Raw genomic sequence first — 18,229 nt, forward strand, 5'->3', positions numbered from 1 at the left:
TCACCCTTATTTTATTGTTCTGGTATGAATACGTGTATTGCCTTGTGCTACCAGTATATGTTTGTTTTCTATTACCAGTATAAGTCTATTGTCTTGTGTTACCAGTACAAGCCTGTGGCATTTGCAGTGCGCTGTAATTTCTCCTACACACCAGCAGACGACGACAACATCCCAGTACCAGGCCAAGCTGTCACCTTTGAGGCCAGAGAGTTTCTACACGTTAAAGAGGTTACCATCTTTCTACTAACAACTACATATGGAAAATCAATCAGTTTACTTTTTGTTAAACAATTAATAGATTATATGTTTTTGTAAGACATCAAGGAGCATTAGGTGCTTCAAGAATGACTCAATATTAAGGAATTATTTATACACTGTGTCTGTGGTGGCACAATCTTTGCAAGAACTAGTGGATACTTTTAAGCCATAGATTAGTTAATCAGGTGTGCCTGTTCAGGGTTTAACAATTGTGAAATGTCTTAGGATCCCTAAGGAGAGCCTTGAATACCTCTGGCTTACACACTTTTTCTCAAGAATATTTGTATTTCTTTGTTACTACAGAAATTGTCCTGTCAAACTCAATTGCGTGAGCAAGGTGCTTGTTACTGCAGGATTGTGTCCATTACTTTGTTTTTATGATTGAACACGCTACATGTTGCTATTTTTATGAGTGAACACACTACAGAATGGGTTATTGGCTGCCTGTTAGGGTTAGGACTGATTTTAAGGTTTTACTCTTAACCTATAAATCAATACATGGACTTGCTCCTACTTACCTTGCTAAAATGATCCAGCCATACATACCTACACGTAACCTTAGATCGCAAGATGCAGGCCTTTTAATTGTACCTAGAATTTCTAAACAAACAGTTGGTGGCAGGGCCTTTTCTCATAGAGCTCCACTCCTTTGGAATGATCTGCCAATTAAGGTTAGAAATGCAAACTCAGTGCAAACTTTCAAGTGTCTACTAAAAACTCATCTCTACAGCACGGTTTATAATTAGGTGTAGCCTGGCCCGGGGGCGTGAAGATGACCAGTAGGCTTGATACTGTCCACCCTTGCTGTCTTGCCAGGTGGGCTCTCGTCGCCACTGGGATGCCCTCCCTCCAATGCCTTTCGGGGGAAGAGTCACTGGCTTGTTGTTGGCTCTCTGTTGCGCACTTGTGCAATTGGGCTGTACACTGCTAGCAATACTCGGTCCTCATTCAGGGGGGTTGTGGTTGGTAGGTGTCCCTTTGGTTGATGCCTGGCAATGTGGGTGAATTGATTTCCTGCCTGTTGGGCCCTGTCCGGGGCCTCCCCCGGGTAGGGCCACAGTGTCACCGGACCCCCCCCCCGTCTCAGTTCCAAGGTGTTACGCTGCTATATTATTGTGCTGGGGGATATGAGGGATGTACTACTAACTTTTCTCAGTCTCCTCCAGTTTTAAATTTTAGGAGGAGATGAGGTTCTGGTCCACACCTGCGGATTACCTGGTTTGGGGGGGCCGTTGTTGTCCCTGTCCTTGTCCACCTGGTCATACTTCTGACCTAGTCTAAAATCAAATAGACTCTGGATTTAGCCCAGAGAAATGTATTTATTATTCCAATTGGACTCTTAATATCTCACCCGGCACAGCCAGAAGAGGACTGGTCACCCCTCTGAGCCTGGGTCCTCTCTAGGTTTCTTTCTAAAATTCGACCTTCTTAGGGAGTTTTTCCTAGCCACTTAATTTCAACACTACTGTTGTTTGCTCCTTGGGGTTTAAGGCCGGGTGTCTCTGTAAAGCACTTTGTGACAACTGCTGTTGTAAAAAGGGCTTTAGAAATAAATTTGATTGATTGATTGATGGTTATGTTTACTACGACTCAAAGCCATGGACAGTAACCAGTGAACTGGTTTGTGAAGCCTGAAATATGAAGCTAGCGATAAGAACATTTCTTCTTAGCTTCAGCATTAGAGAAAGTCAACAAAGTTTTCCAACTATTTGATAACAAAATTTATTTAACCTTTAACTCTTTAATTCCGACCAAACCCAACAATTGACCCACTATGATGGTAATGTTGACCCCAGTTTCCTATTAAAACACTATGATGAAAATGATTCCCCATTAACTCAGTATACCTAGTTTCCACTAGTACCAAACACTGGTGTTTTACCCAAAAGTCCAGAAATGTTTCTGTTTCCATTAGGCCATGGCCGAGTAGCCCGGCTCTCACTTGGTGCCAAGCCCCGGACTTTAGGACTTAGGGTGGGGTTTGCAGGTTGACGCATTATGTGCTGTGAAAGCGTGCCATGTTGTGCTATTCGAATAGTGATGTGTATCGTTTGTTTCTTGTAATGGTTTTCATCCGATCGAACAAACAGATTCCTGATAAAATAAAGAAAATAAATCAACAGTACAGGGAAGCGAAGACTCACAACGGAACGAGTTGGAACGACCGAAGGTGGTTCGATTCCATCGACTCAATAGAAAAATGGAGCGCTGAGACCGAGACGTTGCCTGCAGAACCTATTACAACACAAAATGACCTCAGAATTCTCCCAAATCCTTCTATTAAAGGTTGATAACCACAGTGTGGTTTAGCAGCTGCTCCACAGCCGACCGGAAGGCCCTGCAACAGGTGGTGAAAACCACCCAGCACATCACCGGTGCCCAGCTCCAAGCCATCATAGACCTCCTCAGCAAGTTGTGTCTGCACAGAGCACGCGGGAACATCAGGGACCCTTCACATCACTGCCACCAACTGTTTGGTAGGCAGTACAGGTCTCTTCGTTCCCACACCAGCAGGCTCAGGAAGAGTTAATTTTCATCCACTGTTACCCTGCCTGAGCTCTGTGACCCAGAGAAATCTATGAACTCTGTGACCCATCACTTACCACACCTCACCGCTTCTATCCCTGCATTTCAGTGGCACATGCACCTTGTACATTCAGTTTTCCTCTTTGCACATTTAGAATAGCCATAGTGCTTGCATTTATTTATAGATTTTTTTGACAGTTGTTATACATGTGTCTACCTCAGGGACCTTATTGTTGCTATCCCTGCATGCCGGGTGCTCATGCTACTCTACTACATTACTCTTTTATTTGCCTCATTGCACATCTAGCATGCCATTAAGTAACTGCCATCTGTACCCGAACAACAATTGTCCCAGTTGTAGCATCCACTATACTTAATACTTGTAAAGTTTCTTAGTATTGCCATTTGTACTGCATTTGCCTCAGTTGCACATCTACACATTCCACTGGTAATATACATATACTTTATACGTGTAAATACATTTTCTGCCCTCTATTTGCACTTCTGGTTAGATGCTAACTGCATTTCGTTGTACTGTACTTGTACTGTACTAATAGTTTTGACAAAATTACTTAAATTAAAATAATGAATGAATACATTGGCTTACAGTAGCAGTGTCACAAGTGTAGTTAAAGTAGCCAGTTGCAGGAGTTTAAGGAAGAAATGAACCAGAAAAACATATCGCGTTGATAGTTTCTCATTAACACACTCTGATGATAATGATGACTCCAGATCCTTATTAGCACACTATGATGATAATGATGACCCCAGTACCCTGTTTACTGACTATGATGTTAATGATGACCCCAGTTCCCTGTTTACATACTTTGATGATAATGATGACCCCAGTTCCCTGTTAACCATCTATGATGATAATGATGACCCCAGTTCCCTGTTTACATACTTTGATGATAATGATGACCCCAGTTCCCTGTTTACATACTTTGATGATAATGATGACCCCAGTTCCCTGTTAACCATCTATGATGATAATGATGACCCCAGTTCCCAAGTAACCCACTAGCCAGTGTTATCATTATTTAGTTAGAATTAGCATTTTGTCAAAACTATCAACATTTAATAGAAGGATTTGGGAGAATTCTGAGGTATTTTTGTGTTATTATACTGTAGGTTTCTTCAGGCAACGTCTCGGTCTCAGTGCTCTGTTTTTCTATTGGGCCAATGGCATCGTACCACCTTTGGTCGTTCCAACTCTAATTCTGTTGTTAGTCTTTGCTTCCCTGTACTGTTGCTTTATATTCTTTATTTTATCAGTGATCTGTTTGGTAGATCTGATGAAAACCATTACGAGAAACCTAAAGACTTTATGATGGTGGTAATGGTGACCCCAGTTCCCTATTAAGCCAACTATTTACCCACTATGATGCTAATGGTGACCCCAGTTCCCTATTAACCCTATTATGATGGTAATGATGACCCCAGTTCCCCATTAACCCACTATGATGATAATGGTGACCCCAGTTCCTCACTAACCCACTATGATGATAATGATGACCCCAGTTCCCCATTGAAACTCTATGATGGTAATGGTGACCCCAGTTCCCTGTTAACCCAACTATGATGGTAATGATGACCCTAGTCTCCCTGTCCTCCTTGTGTCTGAACAGAAATTTAATAATGATTGGTGGCTGGGCCGCCCAGTGAAAGAGGATGGTGTTGTGGGGTTCATACCCAGCCCAACCAACCTGGAGAGCATCCTGATCAGAAGAGAGGTCCAGGCTAGGAAAGCCGCCAAGGCATTGGCCAGGTATATAGCTTATAATGAGAACCTTGACCTAAACACTAACCCTGACCCTAAATATGACCCTGAACCTGCTTGCTACTATTGCAACATCATTTTATCACATAATCGCCTAAACCTGTACATTCAGCAAACCCAAAACAAAACCTCTTATTTTTAGCTTAAATCCTAGTTACCAGACACACATCCAGGGCAACCACATAAACCCTTCCAACCTCCCTGAGATGGGCATCCTTGAAAAAGAGCTTCACTTTAGAGACAAGGTCTTACACCAAACCTACACCACCCCTCCCTACAATGAGAGCCCCAAGAACCAGACCCCTTATTATTGTTCTTAGGCAGTCACTTGAAACAAAGATCTTTAAAAACCCAAAAGGAATTAAACCATATCCCTAAATTTCTGATCAGCTTTAGCCAAGAGGAAATCCTATATTTTATTTATGCCACGCACTCCCTTCCCTGAGAGCACCTTGACCAGTCCCTCCCACCCATAAGATGCCCAGCTTGACCAGCCCCTACCTTTCCCTAAGAAACCCAGGCCCCTCTCCCTCCTGTAAGAAAAACATTAAAAAAATAATCTGAAACCTATTAAAACATAGACATAAAACACTTTTATTGTATTGATCCTACCACTACAATAATGCGACTGCCTCATGCATTTGATGCAGACTAGATAGCGGTACGTTAATGCTATAAAACAGCCTAAAGATGTTCTTTGATGTTTTGGTTTGAATACTCACTGGAGCCACTTGTTTTTAGCTGATACAAGTGGAAGCCAGTGTGGTTGTCGTCCTTGACAAACCATAACTCTTGACAAAGAATGATTATTTGCAGATTCCCGAAATATTCTACTGCACTACTTATTTGCATTAGATATTTCAAATGATCTCGTCAACAAGCTCTTTCATTTAAGAGACTGAAAACTGTGCTAGGCACTGAAAATCCTTTAATGCTCAAACTCAATTGGGTGAATGGGTTTTCCTATTCTAACATTTATTCAAATAGTACCTGGATGCCTCTGTGCTGGTCTGCTTCATTATAGCAGCCATGGCTTGGTTCACTGTTTATAGGAGCAATCTATTTTCAATATATGAGAGATCCATTTTCACTATAGGAGAGATCACTTTTCTCCATCTATAGGAGCAATCCATTTTCTCCATCTATAGGAGCAATCCATTTTCTCCATCTATAGGGCAATCCATTTTCTTTTACTGGCTAGAGTACCAAATAAACTGGCCACTGAGTGATGACTTACAATTGAGTTTGAGTGTGTTATTCGATAGAATGATGGAGACACCTTAATATTTCCCAGACTTCTAAGGCAAGCATTGACCTTTCCCCAAACTCATCAATAGAAACAAATAGGAAAGCCCAAACCCATCAATTGAAACAAATAGGAAAGACCAAACCCAACAAAAGAATCTAAAACCGAAGACTAATTCCATCAATATAAATTAATAGCGAAGACCAAACCCATCAATAGAAATGAATACCATAGACCAAACCCATCAATAGAAATGTATAGCAAAAACCAATCCATGAATGCAAATTAATTGCAAAGACCAAAAACTATTGATAGAAATTTTTTCAGAGTCAGCTGGACTGTATTAAAAATAAAACAAGACTAGAGCCGTAATAGAACAGTTGATAGAACCTTGTTTAATAATTACATACTCAGAAAACTGTTTAATAACTATATATGCATAACATTGTTTTATTACTACATGCACAGAACATTATTTAATAACTACATATTCAGATTTTATTTAATAACTACATACTCAGACATTTCTTTTAATAACTACATACTCAGAACATTGTTTAATAACTATATATGCATAACATTGTTTTTTACTACATGCTCACAACATTGTTTAATAATTACATACTAAGAACATTGTTTAATAACTATATATGCATAACATCGTTTTTTACTATGTGCTCACAACATTGTTTAATAATTACATACTCAGAACTTTGTTTAATAACTATATATGCATAACATTGTTTTTTACTACATGCTCACAACAGCAAAAAACATTTTTTTTTCAAAAGCATTATGAGATTTTGTGTCAATGGTATTTCCTCATACTTTCATGCCTTTACTATCAAATGACACTGTAATTGGGTTGAAAATAATGAAATAATTATATAATAGAAGGTAAAAAATATAGGCACCCCCAAAAAATTTGGTTCTTCAACCTAGAAATGAAACACTATAAAATGAAAGATTATAAAGCAATAAAACGGTTCCTTTAGGTGTAATGACACAAAACACTAGATCGCTAGTTACGTTTGGACTTATATATTTTATAAACTCAGAAAAATTACCAACTTCTTCCCAAAAACTCAAGAACATCCCCATACTAGTTTGACTAAATATTTATTTTTATATCTTATATATAATACAAACAATGTTTTATGGTTCAAAACATCATATATAGTGATGTACACGCATGTAATATTTATTCTGGTGTACACATGAGCCTTTCTAAGATGCATTGGCAATGTCGTTGCCTGGTGAAAAGTTCTCATAGCAACCCAAACTATACAACCCATATTATACACGGACAACCCCAATTATACACGGAACGCTTCAGGAAAGTGGCTACAAATAATATACCATTGGAATCGGACGATTATGGCGTATCTATTTTTCTAAATATTTATGCAAATGAGCACTGTCCGCGGTATCGCGGATGTCGACTATGGTGACTATACATGCATAACATTGTTTTATTACTACATGCACAGAACATTGTTTAATAACTATATATGCATAACATTGTTTTATTACTACATACTCACAACATTGTTTAATAACTACATACTCAGAACATTGTTTAATAACTATATATGCATAACATTGTTTTTTACTACATGCTCACAACATTGTTTAATAATTACATACTTAGAACATTGTTTAATTACTATATATGCATAACATTGTTTTGTTACTACACGCTCACAACATTGTTTAATAACTATATATGCATAACATTATTTTATTACTACATACTCACAACATTGTTTAATAACTACATACTCAGAACATTGTTTAATAACTATATATGCATAACATTGTTTTTTACTACATGCTCACAACATTGTTTAATAATTACATACTTAGAACATTGTTTAATTACTATATATGCATAACATTTTGTTACTACACGCTCACAACATTGTTTAATAACTATATATGCATAACATTATTTTATTACTACATGCACAGAACATTGTTTAATAACTACATACTCAGAAAATAGTTTTATAACTATATACTCAAAACATTGTTTAATAACTGCATATTTCTCTCAAGGCCCTTTCAGAATACAAACGTATTAAATGTAAATGTTTAGCTCAAACATATTTTTTGAAACATCACCAGTCTGAAGGATGAATACATTTTAGTTGAATGTATGTGTTGTTCACTTATTGTAGCAGCTAGTGTGAGGCTGTATATCAACAGGGTATTCACCCAACATTTTAGTAGTCTTGTCTTTATATTGTTATGCTGTTTCTATTTCCATTATTTATTGTCAAAGAATTGAATAAAACAAACCTCAAATATTTCCATATGATTGGGACCCAAACAAATTGAATACAGCTAAATGTCTACATATTTTGCGTCACTTTGAAAATACCGGTTATACAGACCGGTTTTACTGACTGATTATATTAAACATTTTCACCTTTCAATCGTGACACTACAGCAAAATAGCAATTTTGACTTTCCTTTCCCAATAATTATGGACTGTATGATTCTGTGGACCCTGGATTTCCACTTCTTCCTTACCAAAGGACAATGGTACAGGCAAATAGAGAAGTGTAACTACTAGTCTTACTACAACTACTACTACAATTCTTTCTTCTTTCAGTAAAGCTTCAGTTTCCCAGGACATGAATAAAAAGTATACTCCTCCTTCCACAGGTTAGTCTCTTATTTTTTAACCCTTTACTACAGAATCGTTTTGGAAGACTGGGCTGAATCACCCATCTGGTTTTCTTTAATTAGTTGAAAATGTGTATTATTGTCTGAATGTTTTTCTTTTAATTATTTGTGTTGTCTTCATTTCTGCAGTTGCACAAGCTAACAAGAAGTCGGTAAGTGTGTGAGTTTGTGTGACTGTATGTGTGTGCATTTACAAACAACACCATTTTGTATTGGTAATTTTCAAGAGAATCAAAACTAAAATCTGTTATAGATAAACTGTCTGACTGAATGAACATATAATAAGGATAAACAAACAATTAAAAAAAGTTATTTATGATGATGGTGATTTGTTGTTCAGTCAATAATCGTTGTTTAGATCCTCTTGAAAATGGCCAAGTGCCTTTTATTACAAAAATAAGGTCCAAGTTCTTATGTAAAAAAAATTATACCGTATCTACACTACCGTTCAAGCATGTGGGGTCACTTTCCTTGTTTTCCATAAAAATATACATTAACCCTCTGAGTACTACGCTTAAGATTTTTGGGTGTCACTACTTTTATATTTGGGCTTATAAACAATATGTAATGCAAATCGATCATTGTGTATTTGGCATCAAATTATTCCAAAGTACTTCAGCTAATATAAGCATGCAGGTTTATGTTCTTATAAGGTAGTGTTTTAGAGAAAAATGGACAATAAAGTAAATAAATTCAAAAGTGAAATCAGATTTTTTCTAAATATTATTGAATTATGACCATAACACACCCATACGGAGTGATATTCCTAATACAAATGTTCTGTGCAAACAATGCACATTTGTGTAAGAAAAGGCTTCACAATGAATGTGAACAGAAAAATAAAAAAATTGACTTATGTCCAACACTTTTTTGACAAAATTTCTCATTGAAATCAGCCCCAAAACCCTTTTGGAACTGTTCTGTACTTTGCATTACACTGCCATTACACCTACAATGCAAAAATGCATTGTATCACAATAATGTGAACAGAACAATGAAATGAGTCACCTTTTGTGCAAGCAGTCCAATATGTTTATGACAGCCATAATTATGTCACTATTTATCTTTGAAATCAGACCACAAACAGCTTTGTGGAACTGTTCTGCCGTTCCAAAAACACTTTTCAAACCCCTTTTCTTGCACAAAAATGCATTGTATCACAATAAATGTGAACAGAACAATGAAATTAGTCACCTTTTGTGCAAGCAGTCCAATATGTTTATGACAGCCATAATTATGTTACTATTTATCCTTGAAATCAGACCACAAACAGCCTTGTGGAACTGTTCTACCATTACAAAACCACTTTTCAAACCCTTACACAAATATGCATTGTATCACAATAAAAGTGAACAGAACAATTAAATAATTCACCTTATGTGCATACAGAACAATATGATTATGACACCCATAATTATATTTCTATTTATGATTGAATTCAGACCACACACAGTCATGTGGAAGAGTTCCTCCATTCCAAATATGCAAAGCAGACAATATCTATAATGATCACATTTGTATTACATTATTTCATGATAAATAGGTTATTAGATGTTACTTACCAGACTGTTCTTGCGTTAGCAGTATCCGGTTGTTAGCATTCGTCCTTTGTTTTCCGGTAACTCAGCTATCCAGCGTTTGATAATCGTAACGGACTATGGCTACTTTTAGTAAAAGTGTTTTTATGTTTTACCATTTTATACTAATAATAATACTTATAAAACTGTTGAAAACACATATCCTTTCTTTGTCTTTTCGACAAGTTAGCGTTACGCAAGGACACAATGCTAAAACGTTTGCTAACGCTAAGTTAGCATGTTAGCTAAGCTGACATACTGCTACAACCTCTTCTACAGTCAGATTGAGCAAATGAAGAAAACTAAACTTATGTCCCACCCAGCAACCTTATGATTTGATCAAATCAACAACAGATACTGTCGTGGAAAACCAAGTCCACAACGACTAGAACAAAAGCACTTCAACTCAGGAACTTGTGAATCCAATAGACTTTAATGCAAATCATAGAACAATGACAGACATTAAAGCCCTTCTGCAGATACACCCAAATTCTAAGTACAGGACCATGTCTTTTATACAAAATCTTCAAACATCATGCCATATGATCATCACCTTTGGAAGTCCCCTTTAAGGCGGGGTTTATCTCTTGCCCCTGTATCTTTATACCAAATCTTCAAATATCACGCCATCTGACCAACCATCACGCCATCTGACCATCCTTCTTTGGAAGTTCCTTTTAGGGCAGAGTTTACCTCTTGCCCCTTTTCACTTCCTGAGTGTCCTTAACTTAACATGAAGATATCATGGTTCATGTTGGGGTCACACTATCATTGAACTCAAAAAGCCATACATTTCAGGGCCATGATTATCTGGACACAGAATGCTGTTCTGCTGAGTTGCACTGTAACTGGTAAACCCCTATGGAGCGTCAAGACCAATTGCCCCAATCTCAAGGCCATATGTTTTCTGAGGCCTTTCTGTCTGTGTGTGCGCGTGGGCTGCATCATCTAAGAACTCATAGTGTTTTTGGATCACTAGTTAATATATTCCCTAAAACGTGTGATTATGCATGCATATTGATATATTCATAAACGTATGATTATATATGCAGTTTATAGAAAATTCCCTCACAATACCTTCCCCTGATTGGGTAAAATAAACTATTCTGCATAGCAACAGCCTTCCATTGGATGCTGTCACCCAACAGCCCATCCATTGGTCAGGTGCACAAGGGTTTGGCTGCATTTGGACAGGATGACGACAACAAGGAAATGTGCCACGTAAACACAAAGCGCATCTGCGTTTTCATCTGAATTTCATGTCAACAGCAAAGAAAACAGAATCTCTCTATCACAAACCGTTTTGAAAATATGTAATACTATGTAATTGTTATGCAAACACGCCCCAGGCGTGGGCGCTACCACCTAGTCTGTCCTAAGGGGGTTAAATGAGTTTGAATAGGAAATATAGCAAAATAAATAGGAAATATAGTAATTGGTTGGAAATAATGGTTAGAAATAATGATTTTTAATTGAAATAATAATTGTGTCCTTCAAACTTTGCTAACGTCAAAGAATCCTCCATTTGCAGCATTTATAACCTTGTAGACCTTTGGCATTATAGGTGTCAATTTGTTGAGGTAAGAGAACTCTGAAGAGATTTCACCCCATGCTTCCTGAAGCACCTCCCATAAGTTAAGTTGGCTTGATGGGCACTTCCTACGTACCATACAGTTATGCTGCTCCCACAACAGCTCAATAGGGTTGAGATCGGGTGACTGTGCTGGCCACATCATTATGGACAGAATAACAGCTGGTTGCTTTTTCCCCAAATGGTTCTTGCATAGTTTGGAGCTGTGCTTTGGGTCATTGTCCTGTTGTAGGAGGAAACTGGCTCAAATCCAGCACCATCCACATGGTATGGCATGACGTTACAAAATGGAGTGATGGCTTTCCTTCTTCAAGATCCCTTTTACCCTGTACAAAATTCCCACTTTACCACCACCAAAGCACCCCCAGAACATCACATTGCCTCCTCCTTGCTTGACAGATGGCGTCAAACACTCCTTTACCATCTTTTCATTTGGTCTGCATCTCAGCAACGTTCTTCTTTCAAATTTTTCCAATCTTCCTCTGTCCAGTGTCTGTGTTTTTTTGCCCATCTAAATGTTTTCTTTTGATTCGCCAGTCTGATAAATGGCTTTTTCTTTTCAACTCTGCTTAGAAGTCCACAATCCTGGAGTCGCCTCTGTTGAGACTGGTGTTTTGTGGGTAGTATTTAATGAAGCTGCCAGTTAAATTAGCCTTTTAAAATGGATTAACTTGGATTAGCAAACACAATGTGCTATTGGAGCACAGGAGTGATTCTTGTTGATAATGGGTCTCTGTATGCCTATGTAGATATTCCATTGAAAATCACCAGGTTCCTGCTACAATAGTCATTACAACATTAACAAGGCCTACACTGTATTTATGATCAATTTGATCCTATTTTAATGGACAGAAATGTGCTTTTCTTTCAAAAACAAGGACATTTCTAAGTGATGGTACATTGCCAAAGGCCCTTTAATTATTTACAAAGACAATGCAGAAAATAATTCCCAGACAACAGGACCAACTCAAAAAAAGCATAGATAGTAACACAACAATGTCCAGACAGTCTTTGACAGACGCGCGGAGATTTGTCCTTGGATAGTTGCTTCAATGTTTCTAACTCAGTGGTACAGTCTGTGGGACAACAATGAACATCACGTCAGTTCCTCATTATTACCTGCTCTGGCTGTCTTCTTCATGGCCCTTATACATGAGGCGATAACATGAAGCAGGTGTGAAGAGTTAAAAACAAACCTTCCCAGCTGCCTCTGGAATGCTCTAGACCTTCTTCACCTTCTGGTGCCTTCTTCATTTCCTAGCCTGGAACATTGCTACTCTATTCCAATCCACTCTCACTTGGCAGGGCAAGATACTGATGGGACCAGTGTACCATAATACATACACAAAAACATGTAGCTAACTACTTTACATAGCACATTACACCTGGATTACTACTAAATTCCTATAGGCATTAGTAAATCAATCAATCAAATGTATTTATAAAGCTCTTTTTACATCAGCAAATGTCACAAGGTGCTTTTACAAAACACCCGGCCTTGAACCCCAAGGAGCAAACAACAATAGTGTTCAATTAAATAAATAGTTATGTCCTTTTTATCACCATTTTGAACAGATTTATATCTATCTGGTCATAGACCTGGGCACAGTCAAAGCCTTAAATGAGAAATTAATTTGTGTTACTGCTTGTTGACCTGTTGAAGGCGTTCGACCCAGTACATCACTTAATCTTATTGAAAAAGCTGTCTCCATTTGTCCTGGCCAAAGACACTTGCCTCTGATTTCTAAATTACTTTAGTGACAGAACACCGGCTATTGTAGCTGATGGAACTAAATCTTAATTTCTTGTAGTCCACAAATAATTACACAGGGTTACATTTTGGGTCATATACAGATAGGTCTGGAAATAATTGGACACTAACACTAGTTTTGTTATTTCGGCTGTTTTCCAAGATCTTTTAAAGTTACAGTTAAATAATGAATATGGCCTTTAGGTGCAGTCTTTTAGCATTCATTTGAGGGTATTCACATTGAAATTGGAGGAAGGGTTTCAATATTACAACTCTTCAATGTGTAGCCCCCTCTTTTACAAGGGTCCAAAAGTAATTGGACAATTGACTCAAAAGCTGTTTCATGAACATGTGTGGGCTATTCCTTCGTTATTTCTTAATCAATTAAACAGGTGAAAGGTCTGGAGATGATTCCAGGTGTGGCATTCACATTTGGAAGCTGTTGTTATAAACCCACAACATGCGGTCAAAAGAGCTCTCAATGCAAGTGAAACAGGCCATCCTTAGTCTGCAAAAAAACAATCCATCAGAGAGATAGCAGAAAAATTAAGAGTGGCCAGATCAAATTTTGGTACATTCTGAGAAAAAAAGAATGCACTGGGGGACTCTGCAACACAAAAATTACTGGACATCCATGGAAGACAACAGTGGTGGATGATCATAGAATCCTTTCCATGGTAAAGAAAAACTCCTTCACTACATCCGGCCAAGTGAAGAACATTCTCCAGGAGGTAGGCATATCATTATCCAAGTCTACCATAAAGCGAACACTTCACGAGAGCAAATACAGAGGGTTCACTACAAGGTGCAAACCATTCATAAGCCTCAAAAATAGAAAGGCCATCTAAAAAGGCCAGCCCAGTTCTGGAACAGCATTCTTTGGACAGATGAAACTAAGATCAAACTGTACCAGAAGGATGGGAAGAAAAAAGTATGGCAAAGACTTGGAATGGCTAATGATCTGAAGCATAACACATATGTAAAACACGGTGGAGGCAGTGTGATGGCATGGGCATGCATGGCTTCCAATAGCACTGGGTCACTAGTGTTTATTGATGATTTAACAGAAGACAGAAGCAGCCGGATGAATTCTGAAGTGTATTAGGATATATTGTCTGCTCGGATTCAGCCAAATTCAGCGAAGATTGGACAGCGCTTCACTTTACAGATGGACTATGACCCAAAACATACTGCAAAAGCAAACAGAAAGGCAAACCAGTGGAAGTTTCTGCAATGGCTGAGTCAATCACCTGATCTCAATCCAATTGAGCATGCATTTCACTTACTGAAGACAAAACACAAGGCAGAAAGAACCACAAACAAACAACAACTGAAGACAGCTGCAGTACAAACCTGGCAAAGTATCACAAAGGAGGAAACCTAACGTTTGGTGATGTCCATGAGTTCCTGATTTCCTTTGCTTGCAAAGGAATTTCAACGTATTCAACGTAATTTCAAAGTATTAAAAAAAGTGTTAAACTTTTTATTTATGATTGTGTTCATTTGTCCTATTACATTTTAGCCCCTGAAATAAGGGAACTGTGTATGAAAATGGTTGCAATTTCTAAATGTCTCATACTTTATTTTTGTTCAACCCCTTAAGTCTGACCTTCAATTACATCTCAGTTGTTTCATTTCAAATCCATTGTGGTGGCATACAGAGCCAAATATTTCTGGACCTAACTGTATTGTTCAGTCTATATATGAATGAAATTCATAGTCTTTAAGACTCCCTGTCTTAAAGACCTCTGCATTATCAATTTAATGGGAATATCTTTCTTACAAGTATATCTTAATTACAAGTGATTTTGATTTAAAAAACGGAATGTACGTTCATGGAGCAACAATCTTTTAAAATCATAAGGCACACCAGTGGAACCAATGTTAAAAGGTCAGCAGAAGGAATCAGTGACAGCGACTTCTTTCTCTGCCTCTTCACTGAAATATTCAGCCACATACCCCTGCTACTTACAACCAGCAGGGGAGAAGCGGTGGACCTTCAACACCTTTATATTGTCCACACAAGGTCAGCAGACATAAAGCATTGAAGAGCTGGTACATGTCAAGTTCATGATCAGGCAAAAAGAGCCTGTGATAGAAGTCAACTCCAGAGTTTATTTTTAATCAGTCTCCTCTGGAGTCCAGAGACAGTTTAGGGAGGCATACCATGCCAAAGTCACACAAAAGACACACGTTAGCCAACACAAAATGTGTCCACAGTGGACTGTCCCTGTCTTGATACTGTTATGGTATTTTCATCCATATCAGACAGAACATTTGGACTTCATGAACAGTAGTTCCACTTTTGGAGTGTGCCAAAAGTAGAAAACTGACACAATAGGCATGGGCCTATTCTGAAACTGTGTTTCTTGTTTTTGTTTGGTAATTTCCTGGTTGCGTTGTTGTGATTTGTGTAGGGGGAGCAGGTGGCAGCCTACGACGTGGTCCCCACCATGCGTCCGGTGGTGTTGATGGGGCCTTCACTGAAGGGCTTAGAAGTAAGTGGCACCTTTACGTATCCAGACACACCCTCCACACACACCCTATCTGTGAACACTCACACATACACCCACACTCCCCTACAATTATCCTTCAAATCAAAGAGAACTAAACTGAACTAAAGAAATCTCTGACAACAAAAATGAAACATGGGAGGGTTCTGAAAGAAACTTATACTCATTCCACAACAGGAAACCTGGGTAGATACCCACTATGTGCATGATATCAGCTCAGCCTGAAAGACATTCTAGTGAATCACTGACACATATATTTTAGCACAGAGGAAACAAACTTGTAGAACTTCACTGAGCTGCAAAAATAAAACCTTACTCCTAATGGAGGTGAGGTCTGTTTGTTCAAATGTAGCAGTTTACATGTAGTTCATTTACTGTGTGTCAACAATTGGGATGGATGTTTTTTGTGTATTACTTTAGGTAACTGACATGATGCAGAAAGCACTTTTTGACTTTTTAAAACATCGATTTGAAGGAAGGTGAGTTTTAAAATTATTATCTGTGGATTTTACTGCTTTAAGATATTATTTGTAGACACGTTTAAATACAAAATAAAATATCACGGCGGTTTTGTTTTCTTTCTCAGAATTACTATAACTCGAGTGACTGCAGACATCGCTCTAGCAAAACGATCAATACTCAACAACCCCAACAAAAAAGCCCTGATGGACCGTTCAAATACACGCTCTAACCTAGGTAAGGAATCAGCTAAACCTTAATCTTTTTCTATTTTACCCATAATACTGATAAAATCAGGCTATGGGGTAACAACACTTAAAACCACAGTAACAATGCAAAGTCACTAATCTAACTAAAAAAATTACATTAAATTTCCTTGTTCAGGACATCATTATATGACCGTATATTAGAATCAAGATCAGTTCAAGATTCTGATTTGAGGACTGTAACAAATATCACTGCCATTAAGATATTGAACCAGTGATGGACCAGATTTATAATCTATAAGAATAAACCTAATCATTACAGGTATTATATTTTGCCGCACAAATTAGCCTAGCTAGTTCAGCCAGGAAACCAGAGTTGTGATTGGTCAGCAATTCATCATCTAATGCAGATTGCTCCAATCTCAATGTCAGATTTATACCTGTCTGTTTAAACGTCAGGTCACTGTGATGGCAATTTCATCGATCAGAACTCTTAAAGGAGGAAATAAAGAGACAAAATACCCTTGCACAATTTAATAGTTTATTCGCAAATAGAGAGACGCGTCAAACATTTACAAACATAATCATCCGAAGAGTCTCTAACTTATTAATACAGGACAATCAACAGTATTTAAAGCAGAAAAAGGGGTGTGGTAAGATGCCACATATCTGTCCTAACTTAACAGAACACATTCCACTTTTTTCTATCACATTCCTAGGTTTCACCCAAGGGGTCAGGCTGTCCTTTCCCTCATGGGTAACATTCTCAACTTCATAAGTGGACTAATAATATCTGGACAAACAATAGATTGACACTAATGGGTTATACAGATTTACGAGTAACCCTATAATCTGCTGATTCCAGTCAATGATGCCCCCTAGGCATATACCAGATCCCCCTCTCCTACATTGCTTTTCTCATCCAAACATGGGGACTCAGTACCTTTAACTAGTAACCCGTTTATACATGTATAGGACCAAGTATACATCAGTTCAAGAATTTCCACAACATTACTCAGTCTGATATGCTGATGGTCATACTAGCATATGGGTCAAATCCACCCACCACCACTGCCTCCACTTGTTTGGGTCTGTGTTTCCTTTGTGTGGGGGTTGTCACTGAGTACCTTGCTAATTTCTTATGGGAATTGCTATTAATGTTATTATGGTGATGTTGTTGTTTGTAATATCGTATACATGATCATGTGATGGCAATGAGTTACCCCAGAGGTGCAGAATCGAATGCCAAGACATTGTGTGTGCATTGCTGTACATAAGTTATCCAATAAATGGTAAAATAATACCTGGTGTTTTATGTCTATACCTGGATTTTTGGTTTTATTCAATCAATCAAATTTATTTATAAAGCCCTTTTTACATCAGCAGTTGTCAAAAAGTGCTTTTACAAAACAACCGGCCTTAAACCTCAAGGAGCAAACAACAGTAGTGTTGAATTTCAGTGGCTAGGAAAAACTCCCTAAGAAGCCTGACATTTATGAAGAGACCTTGAGAGGAACCAGGCTCAGAGGGAGAAAATGCATTCCTTTGATATACAAGGATTTATAGCGGAGAAGGAAAACTGACCCTACTCCCCCAGCACAATAATATAGCAGCATAAGACCTTGGGGCTCA

The 18,229-nt window shown here is 38.0% G+C and overlaps 1 protein-coding gene across 1 annotated transcript in view; it reads left to right on the forward strand.

Annotated features, from left to right (window-relative positions):
- cacnb2b (calcium channel, voltage-dependent, beta 2b) overlaps positions 1-18,229 on the forward strand; it is a 35,414-nt gene that overhangs the window by 6,649 nt on the left and 10,536 nt on the right. The window contains exons 3-9 of the mRNA XM_010903901.3: positions 106-228; positions 4,413-4,552; positions 8,428-8,480; positions 8,631-8,653; positions 15,837-15,917; positions 16,353-16,411; positions 16,519-16,628. Of these exons, the coding sequence (XP_010902203.1) occupies positions 106-228; positions 4,413-4,552; positions 8,428-8,480; positions 8,631-8,653; positions 15,837-15,917; positions 16,353-16,411; positions 16,519-16,628 (589 nt within the window). The remainder of the gene's footprint in view (positions 1-105; positions 229-4,412; positions 4,553-8,427; positions 8,481-8,630; positions 8,654-15,836; positions 15,918-16,352; positions 16,412-16,518; positions 16,629-18,229) is intronic.

This window comes from Esox lucius, chromosome 3 (genome assembly GCF_011004845.1).
Source record: "Esox lucius isolate fEsoLuc1 chromosome 3, fEsoLuc1.pri, whole genome shotgun sequence".
Classification (NCBI taxonomy): Eukaryota; Metazoa; Chordata; class Actinopteri; order Esociformes; family Esocidae; genus Esox; species Esox lucius.